The 22,963-nt window shown below is 40.3% G+C and overlaps 1 protein-coding gene and 1 pseudogene across 7 annotated transcripts in view; one reads left to right on the forward strand and one right to left on the reverse strand.

Annotated features, from left to right (window-relative positions):
* COMMD10 (COMM domain containing 10) overlaps nucleotides 1–20,159 on the reverse strand; it is a 175,300-nt gene extending 155,141 nt beyond the window's left edge. For all 6 annotated transcript variants that reach the window (XR_013961113.1, XR_013961114.1, XM_080678526.1 and 3 more), the window contains exons 1-4: nucleotides 20,004–20,159; nucleotides 18,602–18,692; nucleotides 16,695–16,805; nucleotides 13,677–13,832 (exon numbers count right to left, since the gene is read on the reverse strand). Coding sequence is in view for 4 of the 6 variants with exons in the window: in XM_080678526.1 (XP_080534652.1) it covers nucleotides 13,677–13,832; nucleotides 16,695–16,805; nucleotides 18,602–18,692; nucleotides 20,004–20,044 (399 nt within the window). In the remaining 2 variants the exon portion in view is untranslated. The remainder of the gene's footprint in view (nucleotides 1–13,676; nucleotides 13,833–16,694; nucleotides 16,806–18,601; nucleotides 18,693–20,003) is intronic.
* On the forward strand, nucleotides 14,226–14,789 carry LOC308254482 (non-histone chromosomal protein HMG-14-like; annotated as a pseudogene). The gene is made up of 2 exons: nucleotides 14,226–14,475; nucleotides 14,749–14,789. The product of its transcript is annotated as a non-histone chromosomal protein HMG-14-like (transcript).
* Nucleotides 20,160–22,963: the final 2,804 nt, after the last annotated feature.

A 22,963-nucleotide genomic window follows, 5' to 3' on the forward strand; every position in this document is an offset into this window, starting at 1 on the left:
TGTCTTTTTTTAATGCCGCTGCTACATCAAATCATAAGAGGTACAAATGTTTTATTACAAATATCACAACTTAGAGATACTTCTTAACTTATACCCTCAAGTTTAGATGCCACAAAAGTCAATGTAGGCCCTGGATGGTTTTTCTCAGTGATTAGAGCATCGGCCCTCAAATGGAGAGGTTGCAGGTTTGATTCCAGTCAAGGGCATGTACCTCAGCTGCAGGCTCGATCCCAGCCTATGTTGGGACATGTTCAGAAGGCAACGAATTGATGTGTCTCTCTGGCATCAATGTTTCTCTCTCTCTCTCTCTCTCTCTCTCTCTCTCTCTCTCTCTCTCTCTCTCCCTCTCTCCCTCTCTCCCTCTCTCCCTCTCTCCCTTCCTCCCTCCCTCCCTTCCATTCTCTCAAAAAAATCAACGGGGGGGAAAAAATATCCTCAGGTGAGGATTAACAAAACAAAACAAAAAAGTCAACCTAGTCTTGCTGCTAGGGTGGCATGGAACTTAATTATACTCAACCCACAGACTTAACCAAAATACCTAATCATGGTCTTTTTTCTTTTTTAAGTATATTTCTATTGATTTCAGAGAGGAAGGCAGAGGGAGAGAAAGAAATAGAAACATCAATGATGAGAGAAACATTGATTGGCTGCCTCCTGCACACCCCCTATCAGGGATAGAGCCCACAACACGGGCATGTGCTCCTGACCATGCCTTTGTCTGGAATCAAACCCAGGGCCCTTCAGTCCACAGGCTGATGCTCTACCCACTGAGCCAAAAGGGCTAGGGCCTTAATCATGGTCTTGATATCCAAGTTGTAAGGTGTTGAGGGAAAACATCGATGAATCAACCTTCAAACTGTTTGCTACCTCTTTATATACCAAGAATATATGAAGCTAATAGTACAAGTTTGAGGACACTGAAATATAATTCAACTAATGCTCTCACAACTGGCAACACTCTGAAAAGGTACATCAAAATTATTTAGCAAGTATACATCTTTGAATAGTATGAAATAAGAGTAATTTTGCTACCAGCACAGTTCTTTGGCATTAGTGAAATCTTTATTTAATTTATTAATGGTTCTGGTTTTAACTAATTATGTATAAAGCAGAGAATACATTTCAATGCCAAATAAGATTGATCAAGGTCTCTTGGATCTAAACCTCTTTAAATTGACTGCTGCATCAACAGCTAATGATGTCACTTTTTCCCCCTAGAGAATCTGATTCAAGCTAAAGCAATTCTCTCTACTGGCATATTCCCACTTTTAAAGAGGACAAGCTGTAAATGATTGAATCTAGTATTCCAGCAAAATTCAAGTCATGAAACAGGTGAACCACAAAAGGCTTAAAGTACAACCAAAATAAAAACACACACACAAAAAAAACTAGGAAATAGCCCTAGCTGGTTTGGCTTAGGGGACAGAGCCTCGGCCTGCAGACTGAAGGATCCCAGGTTCGATTCAGGTCAAGGGCACATGCTCGCATTGCAGGCTTGATCCCCAGTAGGAGGCGTGTAGGAGGCAGCTGATCAATGATTCTCCTCATCGATGTTTCTATCTCTCTCTCCCTCTCCCTTCCACTCTGAAATCAATAAAAATATATTTTTAAAAAAACAACTAGGAAATACAAAATACAATCCACACCCTCCTCTCTTTACTGTTCTTATCTCTACCAATAAATATAAATATCCTTTTATAAGAAAACCTAAGAAACTAAACTTTAAATAGGACAATTTATAAAGCACGGATATTGCTATTTATTCATTCAACAACTATTTTTATAAACCCACTGTAGAGGTGTTCTCTCTTTTCCGCGTCTAGCACGGAAAAGGAACAGGTCCGGTTCCTGAGTGGAGGAGCTGGGGATTAAGAAATAAAAGAAAGAGTCCAGATAGAAAGATAGAAACAAAGCTGGGAGCCAGGTGGGACGCCATCCTCTCTGATGGAGAGGCAGGGACCCCGGAGCCCAGGCAGCACATTTATTTTATACCCCCAAATACCAGGAAGTATCACCAAAACTTAGGATCAAAGGAGCTTATTTGCATTCTTGAGTAGGCCCTAGTATTCCTGGTGCTTGCCTGGATTTACATATCAAAGCCCGCTCCCAGGCACCTGGACAAAGGTAAAAAGTCAGTACTGATAACGCCCCCCACCTTCTTGGGGACGGCGTAACCGAGACGCATCGGGCTCAGCTGACAACAATTTAAAGAAATGCCCATGTGCCTTCCCAGGCAGCCCTCTACAACCCACTATATCCCAAAGGCATTTAAAGCAGTGAAATACAGCAGTGAACAAAACAGACAAAAATTCTTGCCCTTGTGAAGCTCATTGTTTAGTAGTAGAGACAGACAATAAAAAAAATAAGTAAGTAAAATATATAGTGGGCCAGATAATAAATTTTATGGAGAAAAATGAAGTAAGAAAGTACCATAGAGCCCTAGCTGGTTTGGTTCCGTGGATAGAGCATTGGATTGGGGACTGGAAGGTCCCGGGTTCGATTCCAGTCAAGGGCACATGCTCGGGTTGCAGGCTCGATCCCAAGTAGGGGGCATGCAGGAGGCAGCCAATCAATGATTCTCTCTCATTATTGATGTTTCTATCTCTCTCTCTCTCCCTTCCTCCCTGAAATCAATAAAAATATATTTTTTTAAAAAAGAAAGTACCATAGAGTTGGGGGCACTTTTCATTATGATAATCAGGGCAAGACTCACTGATAAATGTGACATTTAAACAAAGAGCTGAAGAAAAGGAAGACCAGCCATATGAAAATCCAGAAAAAGAACATTTGAAGTAAAGAGATTCAAGTATCCAAACTGAGCCAGATGTAGGATGTTAAAAGATGAAGGTCAAGAAGATAGGTAGTGGACAGAGGGGATTATAGAGCACCTAAGGTCTTAAAGGCAATTATAAGAGAGGATCATGTAAGGCCTTAAATGCAATTGGAAGATTGTAAGGGACATGGAAAGCCTTTGCTGGGTCTGGAGCAGAGAAGGGGTAGAATCAGAATTAACAATTTAAAATAATCACTTTTAGAGTTTCTATTCTGGTAATAGTAGGAAGTAGTTTACATTAACCTCCTTACAAATAAAAATTATGGCCTCTAGACAAATATTTTTAAAAAACAATAATTTGAAGGCACTGTAGAATGACTAAGTTCTCCAGGCAGAGAATTTGACTTATAAAAGAAGGAAGGAATCCCACGCAAGACGAGAGATGCACATTTATTTGATTTTTCCCAATCCGTGCAGCATGGGATGGCTGAAAGTCTAATACAAAGCCTCAGATTTGGCTTGAGAGGTCCATGATCCGACTCCTAGATATTTATCCATGAGAAAAAAAAAAAAAAAAACATGTCCACAGAAAAAGTTGTACACAAGTGTTCATAGCAGTCTTATTTATAATAACCAGAAACTGGAAACAACCCAAATGTCCATCTATAAAAGTATGAATAAATAAATTGTGGTATTTTCATACAATGGAATACGACTCAGCAACCAAAAAATTACCAATACAAGGAACTACATGGATAAATAATAAATGTTTTAAATGTTGAGATATTAGCCAGCCACATTTATTTGGGTCCATTTATATTAAGTCCAAGAACAAACAAAACCAATCTATGGTAATGGAAAAGAATTGAAAGCGGGCACTTTCCAAGTCATGAAAATAGTCTCTATTTTGTTATGGATAGTAATTAAATGGCTGTACGGTCTTTTACTTGATTCATAGCATACTAATAATAACTAAAGTAACAAAGGAGGCAAAAACTTGAGTTGTATGGGGATATAATTATTGTAAAATAAGTTTCCTATGAATGCAGAAGATAATGTTAAGGAGCACTTAAATGACAAATACAAATTTCTAATTTTTATACGCTATATAAAATACAGGTATTTAACAATTAATGAAGCAAATAATTAGTTGTTACACTTAATAAAGTTAATCATATGATGGCTTTAACAGGGATATTTTTTAAGAATGTTATAAGAATATATTATCTTAGTAACAATGGCCATCCATTTTTAAATGTAGATTTCTCAAGAATCTACAAGAAAATAAGATGACATTTCACTTTATAATGAAACTAGGGGCCCAGTGCACGAATTCGTGCACCTTGAAAGGAACTGTGGGCCACGAGGCTGCAGTGGGCACAGGGTGGGTCTCGGCCCATCCTCCGCGCCCCCACCCGGACCCTCCCACCACTGCCCTAGGTCCCCTGTCTGCCGGCAGCCCTGCTCCCACTGCCACTGCTCCCACACACTAACAGCGCGCCAGCCCCACTCGCACCCGCTGATGGCGTAAAGCGATTGGGGCTGACGCTGGCAGCCGGTGCAAGTGGGGCCGGCGCCGTCAGCGGGTGCAAGCAGGGGCTGCTGTCCCGATCACCCCTCAGGAGCAGGGGGAGGTGGAAAAGCCCTGAGGGGCGATCGGGGCCAGCAGCCACTGCTCGCACCTGCTGATGGGGCCAGTGCTGGATGCCAGCAGCGGGTGCAAGCAGCGGCTCTGGCACTAGCAGGGGGTGCGAGTGGGGCTGGCGGCAGCGGCAGGTGCTAGTACCAGGGGGAACCATGGCGTGTGGGAACGAAGAATTTTCAGTAACCACCAGAGGCTCGCCCCAATGATAGTGACCGGCACCCCACTTTGGTCTGGCGCCCCCGCTACCTGCTCTACCATTCCACTGCGGCTGACACCCATGTTCTGCGCTCTGCCACCTGCTGCCAACACCCACCATGTTCCATGCGTGCCCCCTGGTGGTCAGCTCACGTCATAGCAACTGGTTGTTCGGTTGTTCCACCGTTCGGTCTATTTGCATATTAGGGTTTATATACATAGGTGAGAAGATATGAATAAATTTGCCATGTAATTGGTAAAATTAAGACTACTCTTAACAGGAGAAAATCACATTAAATACATTTTGAACATTCAAACAAATGTAATTGTCAAATTTATATTTAAAAACTCCCTAACAAATACACATAAATGCATTTAAGAAAGGGAATCAGTGCATGTAGTCTTTAAAGAGCAGGTTACTCAGAGTGCTTAAAGGTGCCTTATATATACTTATTATATCTGACACTTATAACTGATACTAAATAAAGAGTAAAGTTAGCTTAGAAACGTAAAAATATTTTGGAAAAAAATATTATATAAAAAGAATACAATTATTTTCCTTATGGTCTCAGGAAAAAAAGATGTATGTCTATAATATTTAACATGTAAGTTTGTACATTTAGTTTAGTAGAAATATATATATATATATATACATATATATATATATAAAGAATTTATAAATAAAATTTCAAGAGTAATATTAAACATAGCATTGAAGTTCTGTCTGAAAGGGGATTCATGATTTAATAAATGTCATGACCAGATAGGCATTATAACAAAAATCAAATAGGAAAACCCTTTTACAAGAACTCTGCTGGTAGAGTCAACACTGATAAAAATAAATAAATAAATAAAGAGCATACAAATTATAATAAGTGGTAGTGACATTTCAGTCTCATGTCTACAAAGAGGTTAAGGAAAAAATCTATTTTTTAAAACAAGAGAGTGAGACGGAATAAAATATAAAAATCCCTTCAATCATATCCTGTAAAAAGCTATCACTAAAATTAATTTTCAAATAATAAAAGATGAAAAGAGGTGTTTTTAAAAACTGAATTTAACATAAGCACCTGTTGATTTTTTAATTTATTATTTAATTCAACCTGACTCTTTGAATTTAGAATTATTACCCACAGGTCTTCCACTGCAAGTACCACCTAGACAGTTCACATGAGTGAGCCCCTAAGTTACCATTAAAACATCAGTCAGTCATTGTAAATATACCTTTTGTTCATTATATAATAAATCATTGACATATATTTTGTTACAATTTAAATGACATGACCTATTTTCACACATGAATATGTTTAGTCACCATATCCTAAACAGTTATTAGGATAAAAGAGAAAGATAACATCATAACTGCCAGAGGTAGCATGATATAAAAGGGACAAAGCTTAAGAGACAGACAGATGTGATTCCCATCTCAGCTTCACCATGGACTGCTTGGGTTATCATAATAAAATTACACTTTCTAAAGTTTTATTTCCTTCCTTTTCAAAAATATGAACCACACACACATGTAAACCACCCTTCATAATGTCTGTTACAAAAAATAAAAATTTTGCAGGTAACATTTAGGCAGTAGTCCTATATGATAAAAGGCTAATATGTAAATCAACCGAATGGCGGAATGAACAGTCACTATGACACGCACTGACCACCAGGGGGCAGACGCTCAACGCAGGAGCTGCCCCCTGGTGGTCAGTGCACCAGAAGCCAGGCTGACAGCTGGCATGCGCAATGGCGGCAGCGCTAAGGATATCCGACTAACGGCTTAGGTCCGCTCCCAACGGGACTCCCAGACTGCGAGAGGGCGCAGGCCGGGCTGAGGGACCCCACCAAGTGCACGAATTTCATACACTGGGCCTCTAGTCCTATCTAATAAAAGAGTAATATGCAAATTTAACCATCACTCTGCTACACCCACAAGCCACGCCCACCAGCCAATCAGGAATGAGTATGCAAATTAACCCAGCCAAGATGGCTGCAGCCACAGAGAGAGCAGGAGGCTTGGGTTTCCCCGGCAATGGAGGAAGCCAAGCTTTCCGCACACCCTGGCTGGCCCAGGCCTCTGCTCAAGGCTACAAAGTTTCAATTATAGAAGATAAATAAATCCCAACAAAAATGGTGGCGGCCACGGAACAAGCAGGAGGCTTGGCTCCACTCAAGGCTACAAAGTTTCAATTATAGAAGATAAATAAACCCCAGATATCAGGGCCTCTGCTTGGGTCGCAGGGGCTCTGCGTGGCCGGCCTGCAAATCACCACAGGCCCCTCGCCCAGGCCACCCCACGCCCCAAAGGAACCCCCACCCTGATCCAGGACATCCTTCAGGGCAAACCAGCTGGCCCCCACCCGTGCACGAAGCCTCTATCCTATCTAATAAAAGAGTAATATGCAAATTGACCATCACTCCAACACACAAGATGGCTGCCCCCATGTGGACACAAGATGGCCACCACAAGATGGCCAGCAGGGGAGGGCAGTTGTGGGCAATCAGGCCAGCAGGGGAGAGCAGTTGGGAGGGACCAGGCCTGCAAGGGAGGGCAATTGGGGGCGATCAAGCCTGCAGGGAAGGGCAGTTAGGGGTGACCAGGCCTGCAGGGGAGGGCAGTTAGGGGTGACCAGGCCGGCAGGGGAGGGCAGTTAGGGGTGACCAGGCTGGCAGGGGAGGGAAGTTAGGGGCAAACAGGCTGGCAGGGGAGCAGTTAGGCATCAATCAGGCTGGCAAGGGAGTGGTTAGGGGGTGATCAGGCTGGCAGGCAGAAGCGGTTAGGGGCAATCAGGCAGGCAGGCAAGTGAGCGGTTGGGAACCAGCAGTCCTGGATTGTGAGAGGGATCCCAGATTGTAGAGGGTGCAGGCTGGGCTGAGGGACACACACACCCCTGTGCACGAATTTTGTGGACCTGGCCTCTAATATAGTATGATGGCTTAGGAGTGTGACCACTTGTGTCAAATCCCAACTCTGCCACTTACTTAGCTGCATAACAATGGACCAATTATTTAATCTCTCTAAACCTTGATTTTATTTTAAATAGAAAGTATAACTATTAATGGGTTTTATAAGATATAAAGCACTTAGTGGAGTAGTTGGTCAACAATAAACACAAAAAATGTTTGCTATTATTATATTACCTTAATTAAGCATTTAAAATAATGTATTGGCTATCCTCTCATATACTCTAAATTGACAAAAAATAATTTCCATCATTCTCAAGGGGCCAATATGCAACTAATCATGTTCATCCAACTTTTTTTTGCACATTTTATATAACTGATTAAGCCACATTTTAAGCAGAACTTTATGTAAATGTAACATAATATGGAGAAGTATTACTTTAAAAAATATATATCATCTAGAAGATACTGAAAAATTATTTAGTTAGAAGCAGAAAAATATTTTAACTCTACTTGTATAAATGCAAAAATATGGACCCTGTAAAATAGCAGAAAATTATAGAGAACAAGCAAATATTAAAAGTCAAGTAGAGACTTACTTTAAATGGAGATGGTTGAAAGAAGAAAGAATTTCAGTGACACAAAATGCAAAATTTAAAATCTGTACAGGACATAGGAAAAAGTAGAAATTGAAACGAAAAATGAAGCAGTGATGTGGAGGACACTTGAGAGCTCTTAGTGATGTGGAGGACACTTGAGAGCTCTTTTTTCAGTTTTTAAAAAAGAAAGAAAAGGAGAGAGATTAAAACAAAGGGCATTTTCTAAAAACCTATAGCTAATATCCTACTTAATGAGAAACTGAATGCTTTCTCTCTAAAACTGGGAACAAAGCGTGTTGTTTCAAACATACCCCTCATTTTCAACATCATATTAAAAGGCCTAGTCAGTGCAATAAGGCAAGAAAAACATATAAAAGCTAAAAAGACTAGAAAGGAAGAAATAATACTATCTCTATTCATGGACATGATTGTCTACAAAGAAAATCACAGGAAGCCACACCAAAAAAATGCCATAACTAATTAGTGAGTTTGCACAATCATAGAATACAAGATCAATATACTGTACAAAAATCAATTGTGTTTCTATATACTAGCAACAAACAATTAGAAACCAAAATTTTAAAAATAGTACTATTTTCATCAACTCAAAAAAAAAAACTAAATACTTAAGGTACAAATTTAACAAAATATGTGCAGGATCTGTATGCTAAAGAATGCAAACACTGGCTTGAGAAATAAAAAAGGACCTAAAAAAAGCAACTATGGTACATCTACACAATGGAATACTATGCTGCTGTAAAAAAGAAAGAACTCTTACCATTCGCAACAGCATGGATGGACCTGGAGAGCATTATGCTAAGTGAAATAAGCCAGTCAGAGAAAGATAAATATCACGTGATCTCACTCATTTGTGAAATATAATGAACAACATAAACTGATGAACAAAAATAGATCCAAAGACAGAGAAGCATCGAACAGACCGTCAAACTTTAGAGGGAAGGCAGGGGAGTGGGGGAAGGAAGGAGTAAGAGATCAATCAAAGGACTTGTATGCATGCATATAAGCATAATGAATGGACACAAACAGTAGGGAGGTGAGGGCATGTGCTGGGGGGGGTGGGAGTGGCTGGAAAGAGATCAATGAGGGAAAAAGGAAACATATAAAATACTTTAAACCAGTGGTCACCAACCTTTCGGACCTCATGGACCACAGGTTGGCGACCGCTACTTTGAACAATAAAGAATTTAAATTTTTTAAAAAGGGCCTAAAAAATGAAGATATACTCAATACTGTTAAGAAGACCTTTCTCTGCAAAGTGATCTATAAATTAAAAATAATCTCTATAAAAATCCCAGCAGGATTTTTTATCCCATGTAATAAAAGAGTAATATGCAAATTGTCCCCTTGACCGGGAGTTCGACCAGAGTTCGACCAGGGTGGCCCCCCGACCGGCCCCGCCCTTGATCAGTCCCCCGACTCCAATTGGGGCAGGACCCACCCATGCACGAATTCATGCACTGGGCCTCTAGTTGATATATAAAAGCTGGTTTTCAAATTTATATGAAAGTGCAAAGAAACTAGAAAAAAAAACAATGATGAAAAAGGACAAAGCAGACTCACAATACCTGATCTTAAGACTTACTACAAAGCTTACAAAGCAACAATAATTAAGGCAGTGTGATATTGGCATAAAGACAGACAAATAGATCAATGGAACCAAAAAGAGAGTCCAGAAAAAGACACACAAATATGTCAAATGATTTTGACAAAGAGGCAAAGATAATTCAGTGACAAAATGTTATTAACAAATTATGCGGGAGAAAAAGAACATCCATAAGAAGAAGAAGAAAAAAGGACTTTGACCTGCACCTTATGCCTTATACAAAATTACTTCAAAATGAATCTTTGACTTAAATGTAAAACATAAACCTATAGAACAATTAGAAAAAACAAAAGAGAAAATCTTTGTGACACTACATTAAGCTACAAATTATTAGATACAAAACCAAAAGCAGGATCAATAAAAGAAAAATGGAACTTTATCAGAAAATAAAAGCTTTTGCTCTGCAAAAGACACTTAAGAAAATGAAAAGAAAAGCTATGTACTAGAAAAAAATCTGTAAATCACATATCTGACAAAAAACTTACACCTAGATTGTATAAAGAACTCACAAAACTCAACAGAAAGAAAACAAATACACTCCACACATTGTAACAACCAAAAAAAAAAAACCACCATACATTTCTATATGCTGGGATTCATGCCTGTAATCATCCTTTATATTACTACAAAGGGACTTCTTTATCTGTCATAATGTGGAAATATAGTTAAACAAAAGATTTAAATAGACACTTCACCAAAAAATAATATCAATGGAAAGTAAGCACATAAAAAGATCATCAATAGCCCTAACCGGTTTGGCTCAGTGGATAGAACGTCGGCCTGCGGACTCAAGGGTCCCAGGTTCGATTCCGGTCAAGGGCATGTACCTTGGTTGTGGGCACATTCCCAGTAGGGGATGTGCAGGAGGCAGCTGATTGATGTTTCTCTCTCATCGATGTTTCTAACTCTCTCTCCCTTTCCCTTCCTCCCTGTAAAAAAATCAATAAAATATATTTTTTAAAAAAAAGATCTTCAACATAATTTGTTATTAGGTAAATGCAAATTAAAAACACAAGATACTAAGACTATAAAATAAAGCATCGGAGAGAAACCAAGATGGTGGCATAGGTAAACACCTAAACTGCTGCCTCTCACAACAATTTCAAAACTACAACTAAAAGACACCATGGACATCATCCAGAACCACAGGAAGGCTGGCTGAGTGGAAATTCTACAACTAGAAGGAAAGAGAAAAGCACACTGAGACTCAGAGGAGATGTGGAAAGCAGAGGTACTGGGACGCGCGCGCAGAGAGGACTGGCAACTGAGTGCACGGCTGGCTTTCTCAATCGGGAGGGAGACAAAAGCTCCCGACTGCGCTGAACTCCAGTTCCAGGCGAGACTCTGGGGACCAAGACTCATACGGGAAGAAACTGGACTGTCTGGCAGCAGGCAGAACTTAAAGGTGGCTTTCTCTCAGAGGTGCTTGCAGTGATTACCACAGGACACTGAGACCCAGGGGCTGATTAGGGCAGAGCTGATGGGAAACCAATGCTGTCTGCTCCGCCCTGAGACTCCGCCCCATCCAAGCTGAGCACAGAGGCTTTTGCAAGTCTTGTCTCATAAGGGTGTCTCCAGCACAGAAATTCCCCAGCATAGACACAGCTGATCCTCACAGCCAGTTGGCCTGGAGGTCAATTCCTCCCAGTGACACCAACAACAATCAAGGCTTAACTACAACAAGACTGTGCACACAGCCCACAAAGGGGTGCACCAAGAGTGTCCACCTCAGGTAACTGGGGAGGCTGAGCCACTGGGCCCTATAGGACACCTAACACACAAAGTCACTCTATCAACTCAGGGAAGCAACCAAAATGCAGAGAGAAAGAAACAGATCACAAACGAAAGAAATGGAGGAAAACAAATGACTGGATATAGAATTCAAAACCATGGTTATAAGGTTTTTCAAGAATTTTCTAGAAAAGGCCGATAAATTTAGTGAGACCCTCGAGGATATGAAAAAGGACCAATTAGAAATTAAGCATACACTGACTGAAATAAAAAATATTATACAGAGATCTAACAGCAGACTAGCAGGGGACCTCAAACTACGGCCCACGGGCCACATGCGGCCCGCTGAGGACATTTATCCGGCCCGCCGGGTGCCGCTGCCTGTCCTGCTTAGCAGCCGACTCGTCCCAGGCCAGCAGTGCGCATAGGAATTTGTTCATAGTTTTTTTTTTTAACTATAGTCCAGCCCTCCAACAGTGTGAGGGACAGTGAACTGGCCCCCTGTTTAAAAAGTTTGAGGACCCCTGGACGAGAGGATCGCAAGAATCAAGTCAAAGATTTGAAATACAAGGAAGCAAAAAACACCCAACCGGAAAAGCAAAAAGACAAAAGAACCCAAAAATATGAAGACAGTGTAAGGAGCATCTGGGACAACTTCAAGCGTACCAACATCAGAATTATGGGGGTGCCAGAAGAAGAGAGAGAGCAAGATACTGAAAACCTATTTGAAGAAATAATGACTGAAAACTTGCCCCATCTGGTGAAAGAAATAGACTTACAAGTCCAGGAAGCGCACAGAACCCCAAACAAAAGGAATCCAAAGAGGACCACACCAAGACACATCATAATTAAAATGCTAAGAGCAAAAGACAAAGAGAGAGTATTAAAAGCTGCAAGAGAAAAATAGTTATCGTTACCTACAAGGGAGCACCCATACGACTGTCAGCTGATTTCTCAACAGAAACTATGCAGGCCAGAAGGGAGTGGCAAGAAATATTCAAAGTGATGAATAGCAAGAACCTACAACCAAGATTACTCTACCCAGCAAAGCTATCATTCAGAATTGAAGGTCAGATAAAGAGCTTCACAGATAAGAAAAAGCTAAAGGAGTTCATCACCACCAAACCAGTATTATATGAAATGCTGAAAGGTATTCTTTAAGAAGAGGAAGAAGAAGAAAAAGGTAAAGATAATAATTATGAACAACAAATACATATCTATCAACAAGTGAACCTAAAAATCAAGTGAATAAAAAATCAAGTGAAAAAAAAAGAAACAAAAAAAAAAAAAATACAAGATACCAGGACAAACCTAATACAATGGTTTTAATGAAAACAAATGACAATACCAAGTGCTGACAAGGATTTGGATCTACTGGAACTCTCATATAATGCTGCTAAAATGCAAAATAATACCAACCTGTCACAAATACTTCCAGAATATAGAAAAGGAGGGGACCACTTTCCAACTCATTTTACAAGCCCAGTATTACCCTGATACCACCAAAGACATCACAATAAAAGTACAGACTAATATTCCTCATGAACACAGATGGGAAAACGTTTAACAAATTATTACAAAATCAAATGTAGCAACACATAAAAAGGATTATACATCATGACCAAGTGATATTAACCCAAGAATACAAAGTTGGCTGAAAATCATCAATTATGCTAACACAGAAAAATAAAAGCAAAATCTGTACAATAATTTTAACCTCCATTAAGAGTGACTAAAGGTAACTAAAGAGATTTGTGACCTTTTTGTCACTTTATTTTTCCTAAAGTGTTCATTTTGTTCACTGTTTGTAACTCAACAAATATTGGCTACGCTACCTTATGCATGCACAACGTTCTGCTAAGCACTAATACAGAAACACAAAAACAAGTAAGTATGTGAGTCAGTAAAATTACAGAGAGTCTTAGATGCAGGTACATAATTAAAAGAGTAACCAACTCTGTCCAAGGCCCCAGAGGAAAAAACCTTTCATTCCTATCCTTAAGTTATAGAAGCATATTTTAAACTGTAAATTGAAATTAAGTCACATTGTGGTAGCAAATATGTATGGCAATTAACTTCACAGGAAATATTGTCTATATACCCTTCTGTCCAATTGTACCTCTCTACAAAATATTAAAAAGCTCTTCAGGTATAAAAATCTATGCCATACATTACTGAAAAATATCTTTGGTGTAACATAACCTATACCTTGTGGGGAGCGAGAATCCTCTGCCTGAATTTTTCGACTGTTTCTTGACCCATGGAAGACCAAGTATTGACAAATGCTTCTGCTTTGTCTTGTGCAAGATGAATGTTCTCTAACTGCTGCTGCAAAGCTGCAGGCTTCACATTGTGATATACTGCCTATTAAAGAGAAAATAAATTACATATATCTCTAATATTCATACAGAGACCCTGATGTATAATTAAATACAAAATTAATAATTTAAAGTAAAGCAAAAGAATATTTTATATTTCTATTGCAGAAATTTATTATTTTACAAACAATATACCATTCCAAGGGTTGAAAGATTTAGGATTAAATGCTTAAATTATTCAGGCTAAACTTTTTCAGTTTTGCCTGAGGTTTAAGTACTCCATTTAATGGGAAAATTTCTTTGCCTTAATTAATGGTGCCCTAATTATTCATTTCCTGGGTTCTCCCACCATCCCATCATGGTCCAAGCAGGTTGGGCCAGGCAATGCCCAGGCAATTCAGGTTCACAAAGGCTCTCGGCTCCCCACCCCACTGCCATGATGCCCAAGAGGAAAATCAGCTCCACTGAGGGTAAAGCAAAGGAGGAACCCAAGAGGAGATCTGTGAGGTTGTCAGCTAAACTTGCTCTGTAAGAGTGGAAATGAAGCCAAAAATGGCAGCAGGAAAGGATAAATATGCAAATGAAAGGGAAAAGGGAAACAAAGGGAAAACAGATCAAAATGGCTGACCAGGAACCTAAATAAGAACTACCAGTGGAAAATGGAGAAACTAAAAATGAGGAGAGCCCTAGTCAGTTTGGCTCAGTGGATAGAAAGTCGGCCAGCAAACTGAAGGGTCACAGATTTGATTCTGGTCAAGGGCACATACCTTGGGGCAGGCTCCATTCCTGGCTCTGGTTGGGGCAAGTGCCAGGAGGCAACCAATTGATGTGTCTCTCTCACAGCGATGTTTCTCTCTCTCTTTCTCTTCCCCCTCCATTCCACTCTCTCTAAAAATCAATGGAAAAATATCCTCAGGTGAGGATTAACAACAACAAAAAAAGTAAAAATTAGGACAGGCCAGACTCAGATGAAGCAGGAGAAAAAGAAGCCAAGTGTAATTAATATCATATACCATGTCTTATCAGTGGTATCGGTCTCCCTTTTTGTACAATCCAGAGAGTAATTTTACCAACTATTTTGTAAATGCCCATTTTTTAGTAGCTTTAGAAACATTTTTTTAAAATGAGGGAATTCAACCTCATCCCATTTTTTTAAATATAAGTGATTTTTTAAGAGGTGAAATCATTTGCTGGTTGTTTATTTTTTGATACAACCGAAACATAGTGGTATATTAAATATGAGAGGCTTTGATTATCTTGGGTGTCAACATTCCATAGATGAGGGTAGTTTTTCTGTTCTATGATACAAAGCATATTAAAGTGGCAATTTGAAGTCAGTCATACATTTACTATGTCCTGAACATTTTAAATTACTTTTATTCTTATTTTCATTTCTGGTAAAATTGTTTCCTAAAGAAAACCACTTCTTGATCTTGGCTCTCCCTGTCAGAATTTTGTGCGCTCTGTAACATCTTTGGTGTGGTAGTCCAGTTTTCCTAGTAAGTGTGTTAACGTGCTGTGAAAGATTGAAAATTTGATTCTGTAGCATATATGACATTAAACAGTAAATTAGTGGGACTTTGATGTATCAACATTTGAAGATATTGGTTCTTGATATTCTATTAATGAAAATCAGCCTCCAAATTTTAAGCTTGGAAGTCACTGGAATAACTGTTTAGAAAAGAATCACAATTACATGACTTTAGGTTTTTGGCATATATGTTAAGAATTGTGTACAAACTGAAATGTTTGTGTACTTATCCTCAAAAAAACCAATTAAATCTCAATTATGAAAGGAAAAAAATTCATTTCCTTATTTCACTTAATTAGTTCAAAGAGTTGTACAATGGTTTTGTTTCCCAACTAACAAAAATTTCTAAGAAGCACTTTCTCAAAACTGACCTCCCTCTCCCAACTTCGTAGATAATATATAATAAAATATTGTAAAAATTTTAACAGTGATATCTGTCCTATTACTTACATTATTCTGGAACAACTTTCTCATAGGCCCCTTGATGCTCTGTCTTACTTGATTATCCTTTTCATCTATTGAAGGCCTACTAAGGATAGTCATCATTATGATCTGTAATTTGTATAAAGCTGTATGTGTAGATGCCTGGCAGCTTGTCCTTTTAACAGTATCTGTCCCTAGAATGTTCATGAAGCTACAGTACTATTTAAAATTTAATTCCACAAGTATTCTATTTAATCAATCAACAGGAATTTATAGAGAATCTATGTTAAGCCCAGGAATGTGCTGGGTTTATATAAGATGCACACACAAGATCTTTGCCTCCCACAAATTTAAAACTTAGTGAAGAAGATATCACTGACACCCATGAAATAATGAAAGACTAACGAAGTGGTCTATGATAAGCTAAAGATAAAAGGAACCCAAATAAGAGGAAGAGTGCAAGTATAAGGGTTCAAGGCTACAGTGAAATGAGATGTGAGAAGAGATACAGGCAGAAGGGCAGCTCAGTAGGAAGAAATAATATGACTAAAAGTCCTATGACAAATACTTCTTTTCTAAATGTTTTATTTACCATCTTAGTCAAAGAAATCCCCCAAAATCATTTGTTACAATTTTTAAATGAAGTGTGTTAATTTTTCCAAATTATTATAACAAGTAACAATGAATTAAAATCTTTTATAACTGTCTCAAGTCAATAAAGTCTTGATTCATACTGTCATACACTTACACTACTCAACATTAAGACTGTTTTGCAAAATGCAATACCCTGTGGGGGAAAAATCATACTTTCAAATGTTTTTTTTACTACATTGAAATTCTTAATTAAAATATATTCACAGCTTCCCTTTGCACACTTAAGAAAAAAAAATGTTACACCCATCATAGCAATACAAACATGTACCAGACACCAATGATTAGGAACAATAAAAATACCTGTTCTAAAATGAATGATATTGTTTCAAGAACTAGGTGAAGATCTTGTTTCTCTAGAGAAAATGCAGCTTGAAGTTTTTCTTCCTCTTCTTCACTGAAACTGTTCTCAGCCTACAACACAAAAAGCAATCTACTAGCACACATTCAGGTATTCCAAACTCAGATCCTCAAAAGAAGATCCATTTAGTCATATACGGAATGTGAAATTGAAAGAAAGAGTAAATCCAAGTAAAAAAAAAAAAAAAAAAAAAAAACTTGTGCGTTTGCAAAGTTCAGTATCTCAAAATCAGCACAGTTCATATCTGGATCTTGCTATGAGTCTCTGCCTTGAAAGCTTAGGATTATGCACAACCACAAGTTCTAGTAAAAGAGCACAGTCCAGTGTGACTGGAGCACTTCCAAAGTGGGGAGAATACAGGTTGTGGCCATAATATATTATTATAATACTAGAGGCCCAGTGCACAACATTCGTGCACTGGGTGGGGGGGGTCCCTCAGCCCAGCCTGCACCCTCTTGCAGTTGGACATCCCCTGAGGGGTCCTTAGCACTGCTGTGGAGGCGGGAGAGGCTGCCGCCACCGCCGTTGCACTCACCAGCTGTGAGCCCAGCTTCTGGCTGAGTGGCGCACCCCCTGTAGGAACACACTGACCACCAGGGGGCAGCTCCTGCGTTGAGTGTCTGCCCCTGGTGGTCAGTGCACGTCATAGTGACTGGTCATTCAGCCATTCTGTCTATTTGCATATTAGGGTTTTATTATATAGGATAATGTTAAGGATTTTGAACTTTTTTCCATGCGACAATGGAAAATCACTGATGGCTTTGATATAATCAATTCTTTTTTAGGAAAAGAAATATTTGGAAAGATAAATGAAATAGCAATAGGAAGGGAAAGACTAGAGGCCTCAAGATAGCAGTTTGAAGGTAATCATTGCACCCATAGAAGAGATAATAAGAATCTGAACTAGGACTATAAGGAGAACTTGGATTTGAGAGACACTTCAGAGGGAGGAAGGGCTTTGGGGCTGGCTCCTGGCCAGGGGGAAAAAAAACGAGGAACGAGTCCAAGTTCTTGTTTAACAGGGATGCCTGGCACCAGGCAGAACAGTTAGTGGTACTCGATAAACATGTGATGGATGGAATTAAATGTTTTATAACCTGATAAAAAAGTTAACTTAGATTGGTGAGCAAGCAGTGAAATACTAAACATCAATATGTCAGAAATAACCACACCCTTGAAACAAAAGTGAAAGATTAAATATTGATTGACAGCAATACCACAGAATTATTTTTAAGAGGAAGAATTAAGTCATAAAATCGGAATTTTCCCAATGCATATTCCACAGAACCCTGGTCCCAAAATATATGCCATCATAAAACAGTTCCAAGGCCAAAAACATTTGTAAAATTATGCACAGCCTTAAATATTTATTATAAACATTACTATATATTCTGAAAAGTTCCATAATAAAAAGAATTAACGTTAATGAAGACAGAGCTTCCAAAACTATTTTTGACCATGGAACATTATCAAATTTTCATGAACAGACTGTTGAACCTCGGAGGGAAGACAGGGGAGGTTGGGTGGGAAGAGATCAACCAATGAACGTGTATGCATATATGCTTAACCAGTGGACACAGACAATGGGGTGGTAAGGGCCTGGCCGGGGGAGAGGGAGGGCGTGAGCTGGCTGGAAGAGGTTAATGGGGGAGAAAAGGAAGACCTATGTAATACTTTCAACAATAAAGATTTTTAAAAGAAAATGTTAACCAGGAAAATATTTTTCTAGAGACCTGGTGTTCTCAAAGACTTCGAAACATTATCCTTCGCAAAAAGTTCTTTAAGTAGAAACACAGTTTCAGTGGAATCACGAGAAAGTATTATGTTATAGAAATGCAAACATACAAACCTTCAGGTGAAGTTTTTGAAGAATTCGGGTGAGCAATCGTGGAAATCTTCCTATATCTACTGCATTTATCAGCGACACTGCTTTTTTCATGCTAAATAAATTAGTAAAACAAAGTTTTTAAGTGAGCTTTCCAAGTGGAATTGTACTTGTTATAAGTACAGTTGTCTATAACTGCAGTTGTCTGTCAGTTTTCATTTCAACAACTCTAATTGCTATAAGGAGAGTCTGAGTGAAACAAAGAAAAATAGATGATGGCCAGCAAAGGAGGCAGGGCATTACCAAATGCCCGCCCCCCCTCCATCCCTCCCCCCCACACACACCCATTCAACTATTGTCGAAAAGGTCTATTCGGCAAATTTTCTCCTTCTTTTGGGCAAGGCAAACTACTAGGAAAGTTTGCACTCTGTGGGGAATGGCATTAATGTAGCAGTACAGTATCCACTTAACCCAAAATGCAAATCCAAAATGAAAGGAGTGGGAGGAGGGAAGTGGCTAGTACACCATAAATATAAAGAATAGGATGCTGTGTGGCAGATAATTAAAAAAAAAAAAATACTACATACAAAAATCATTTGGGGTCACTAAGTACACAGTTGTTTTAAAACCCTGCTTCAACAGTAATAAAGAACTTTAAGTTATGTGATAAAAACAATCCTATCGCACCGTGTTACTGTGGTTTACTGATGTGGTGTCTTGTTACCCAGACGTTGGTGTGAGGCAAGTTACTGGCTGTCAGAACTCAAAGACTCCAGGAAGAAGGAAAAGCTTTGAAATGGCAACTGTGTTCTTTAACATTCCTGCCCAATTCAGGCACAAAGAAGTTATTTTCCACCTTGCCTATATATTTCAGCGCTTTTCCCACATCCACACACCACCACTTCACTAGGATTTAATTACTTTTCGTTACATGAAGTCATTCTCACCTAAATTTATCACCACCATGGACAGCTGAACTTACTTACCATAAACAGAAATTAACTAAAAAGAAATAAAATGAAAACAAAAGCCATGTTACCAAATCCTGACTGTATAATGTTAGCAGCCCTAACCCCGGCCTGGTCTATTCAGCTGGATGGAGAGGGACACTGACACGGGTTAGGGCTTGCAGACCGCCCGGCACCGACGGGCGCCTCTCTCGGGGTCCGGGATCAGGAAGAGCACAGGGCGGAGCGGAAGCGGCTTCCGCACGCCGCGTGCTGACCTAGCTGGGACCCACGGAGGTGACCCACCGAAGGCGAGGCGCCCACCGTCCCGGGCCGCCTGCGGCGCCGCACCGCGGGTCGGACAGCCCGCGCCACCGTCCCGGCCGGCCCCCGCGGGCACCGAGGCGACAGACGCAGGACACCCTTGCCTCCCGCGCCACCCAGGGGCGGCCGCCGCAAGTGCCGGGCCAGGCGGCTACCTGGGGCTCTCCCGCAGGATCAGCGCCGCGGACGCCGCCATCCTCGAAGCTCCCTCGCCTGCCGCTCCTTGTCAGCTGCTCGCGGCCCAGCCAATGGCGGCGCGCGGACGGGAACCCGGAAGGGCCATGCCGCGCCGCCTGCGGGCTCCCGCTACCCGGCCGCGTCCTGTCCTGCGGTCCCGAGGGTCAGGGAAGTGCCAGTGTCCTCCCTGCCTCTCCAACCTGTTCGGAGTTAGGGCTGTACCCGAATAAATTTATTTATATTTGTATATTTACTAATTATATATACCTGCATATGGATGTGTATGTTTTTGTGTATGTAGTATGTTTGTATAAGCATATGCATTAGGCGTGTGTATATATGCATGTTACATACACGCTCTGCAGGGCGCCACGTGGAGCTTGCAGTAGTACCTTTGGTCGCTCAGCAGTATTCCTTGAGCGCCTGCTGTGCGCCAGGCGCTGTGCTAGGCACTTGGGATACAAAGGAAGAAATTTCTGCCCTCTTGCTTTCCGCGCAGCACAAATGGACGGGTATTTGTTGCTCCCTCTTTGGGGTCCGACACTGACCTAGGGACTGCATAGTGGGAGAGATGAAACGCCGCAGAGAATGCTATTAAGTATCTCACAAGAGAGTAAGTAGGGCAACAACGCGGGTTCACAAATACCTTGGTTTACCTCAGAAAGACTTGTACTGCGTGAAGGGGATTCAAAGGTGGGAACAGTGATGAGGCATCGGAGGCAGGATCAGGAGAGATTCCTAGGGCAGGTGACACGAAGAAGCCTTGAATGATGGGTTGTGGCATGTGTGCTTGATCTGGTGAAAATGTTTACAAGCAAAGGAATTCTTGTGATGAGAGCTGGGTTTTGGGGGTTTTTGTTTGTTTGTTTGTTTGTTTGTTTGTTTTGCTTTAAGATTACTGTCAGCGGAATGATGAGTGATTGGAAAGAGGTAAACAAAAAAGCCAAATAGGAAATTTGCAATAATCTATGGAAAGCAATAAAATTCTATGGTAGTAAAATGGCATTGGTGAATAAAAAGAGAGTAGATGGATTAGAGTTACATTTCAGCTATAGAATCTTCCGGAGCTGGCAAGAGGTTGAATTTCATTTTCCTATCTAATTACGTTTTACTTAAATTATTATTTAAATTAGTTGGCACTCCTACAGCAGCCCAAAAACATCCTAACTGAAAGGCGAAGCCAGATTGCAAATTAAAAGTCAATAATCCCCACATGGATAATTGAGTCAATTATACAGTGTGCTGAACACATACAAATACATTTAGTTCCACAGCACTCCAAATACTCCCCAACTGATGCAATATGTAAAAAAAGGTGTATCTGAATCTACATAAAATATAGGTTCTGATACAAACACATTACCCTACCTGGCACAACTTTTAAAGATTCCTAGTTCAATCACCTTTTGAGTCATTTTCCATTTGTCTTGATCCGTTGCCTAAAGTAGAGCCACTAACCAGCTAAAACCCTCTGTAACCTCTAGTGAAGTTTTTGTCCTCCTCAGTTACCTTCAAAACTGTAACTAGGATTTTGAACAAAAAAGCATCAAGTTGGAACAAAGCATTTTCACTGATGGGTGATGATTTCTTATTGTCACTTACTAAAAAGGCTTGATGTAGTAAATAATTTTACCCCTTAAATGAGACTTTCACCCAAAATATTTCTGTGGTCTCTGGAATATAGGCATATATATCCATTAAAAAAGTCCTTGTAGTTGTCTACCTGTTGCCACCTGCTAGAGAATAGGAAATGTACCTCCTGGAGACATAATTCCATAATCACACTTTACCCCTAGTCCCCAAACTTGTCAGTGCATCTTTATGATGGATCCAGAGCCCAGAACTGCTGCCCCTGATCTTTTATGGCTACTAAACATGCTGAATGCCCCAGTTTCTTTCATACGCTTGTCTTCATTGCAAACTTCCAACAATTCACTTTTTTCTTTTTTACATTCTGTGTTAGCCTGGGTTCTCTAGAAAACAATCTGATTACATGCTAGTGCTTCACCGGGTGCTATAATTGTAGGGAAGTAGGCGTGAGGGCAAAAGGGAAGGAAGGAAGGAAGGAAGGAAGGAAGGAAGGAAGGAAGGAAGGAAAGAAGGAAAGAAGGGAAGCAAATAAAAGGTAGTTATGTTATCCAGCTGGTTACAACTTCAAAACTTAGCTCACTTCTTGGTACTGGGGGGTATTCTGCAAGAGACTATATCCAATCATTGTGTCTTGGAATAGCCAGGAGGTAGGAGTAAGGGGAAGGAAATTTGTCTGCAGACTTTTCTATATATCCTCTCTCTTGTTGGTCAGTATTTGTCCTATAGCTCATACCTCCCCTGAACTTCTGCAGGATGTCACCTGGTGCCTCTAAAAAAGCACTGGGAAGTCCAGAGCTTCCGTGAGTCCAGTCTGGTGGAGTAGGAACTAAGCCCTGGAGCTGCAGGAGAAAAGGAGTCCATGGCCTAATCCCTAACCATACTCACCTCCAGATGTCTCCTTCCCTACCCCCTGTCCTGGCATGGGTGGCAGCAAGTGGCGGGGGCTTTACGGCTTTGGGAAAAGTTGAGTTCCCAGGGACCACTTTCTTGGAAAGCAAAGCAACACACTGAAGCCTAGGACATAGGAGGCTGAGCGTATCTGGGGAGGCACATAACTTGGAGACAGTTTTAGTCCTTGAGTGGAATCTCAACACACGAGTTGCCTGGGTCCTGAGTGCTTCAAGCTCTTTAATGATGTAGCTTTTCAATTCACATGTGCCTAGTTGTTTTACCAAAGTCCATCACACTACAGGTTAGAGGGAGATTGGTGACAGCCTTCCACTGTGTCAGGAGAGTTAATGCTTCCTTCTAGGTGTGATCTTTGTCCTGTTTAGAGCTTCTCCCTTTTGGTGGGTTCCTTCTCAAGGACTCCGTGCAGTCTCCTGCAACACAGCCTCAGTCTGTACTC

This window comes from Plecotus auritus (genome assembly GCF_963455305.1).
Source record: "Plecotus auritus genome assembly, chromosome: 7".
NCBI classification, from domain to species: domain Eukaryota; kingdom Metazoa; phylum Chordata; class Mammalia; order Chiroptera; family Vespertilionidae; genus Plecotus; species Plecotus auritus.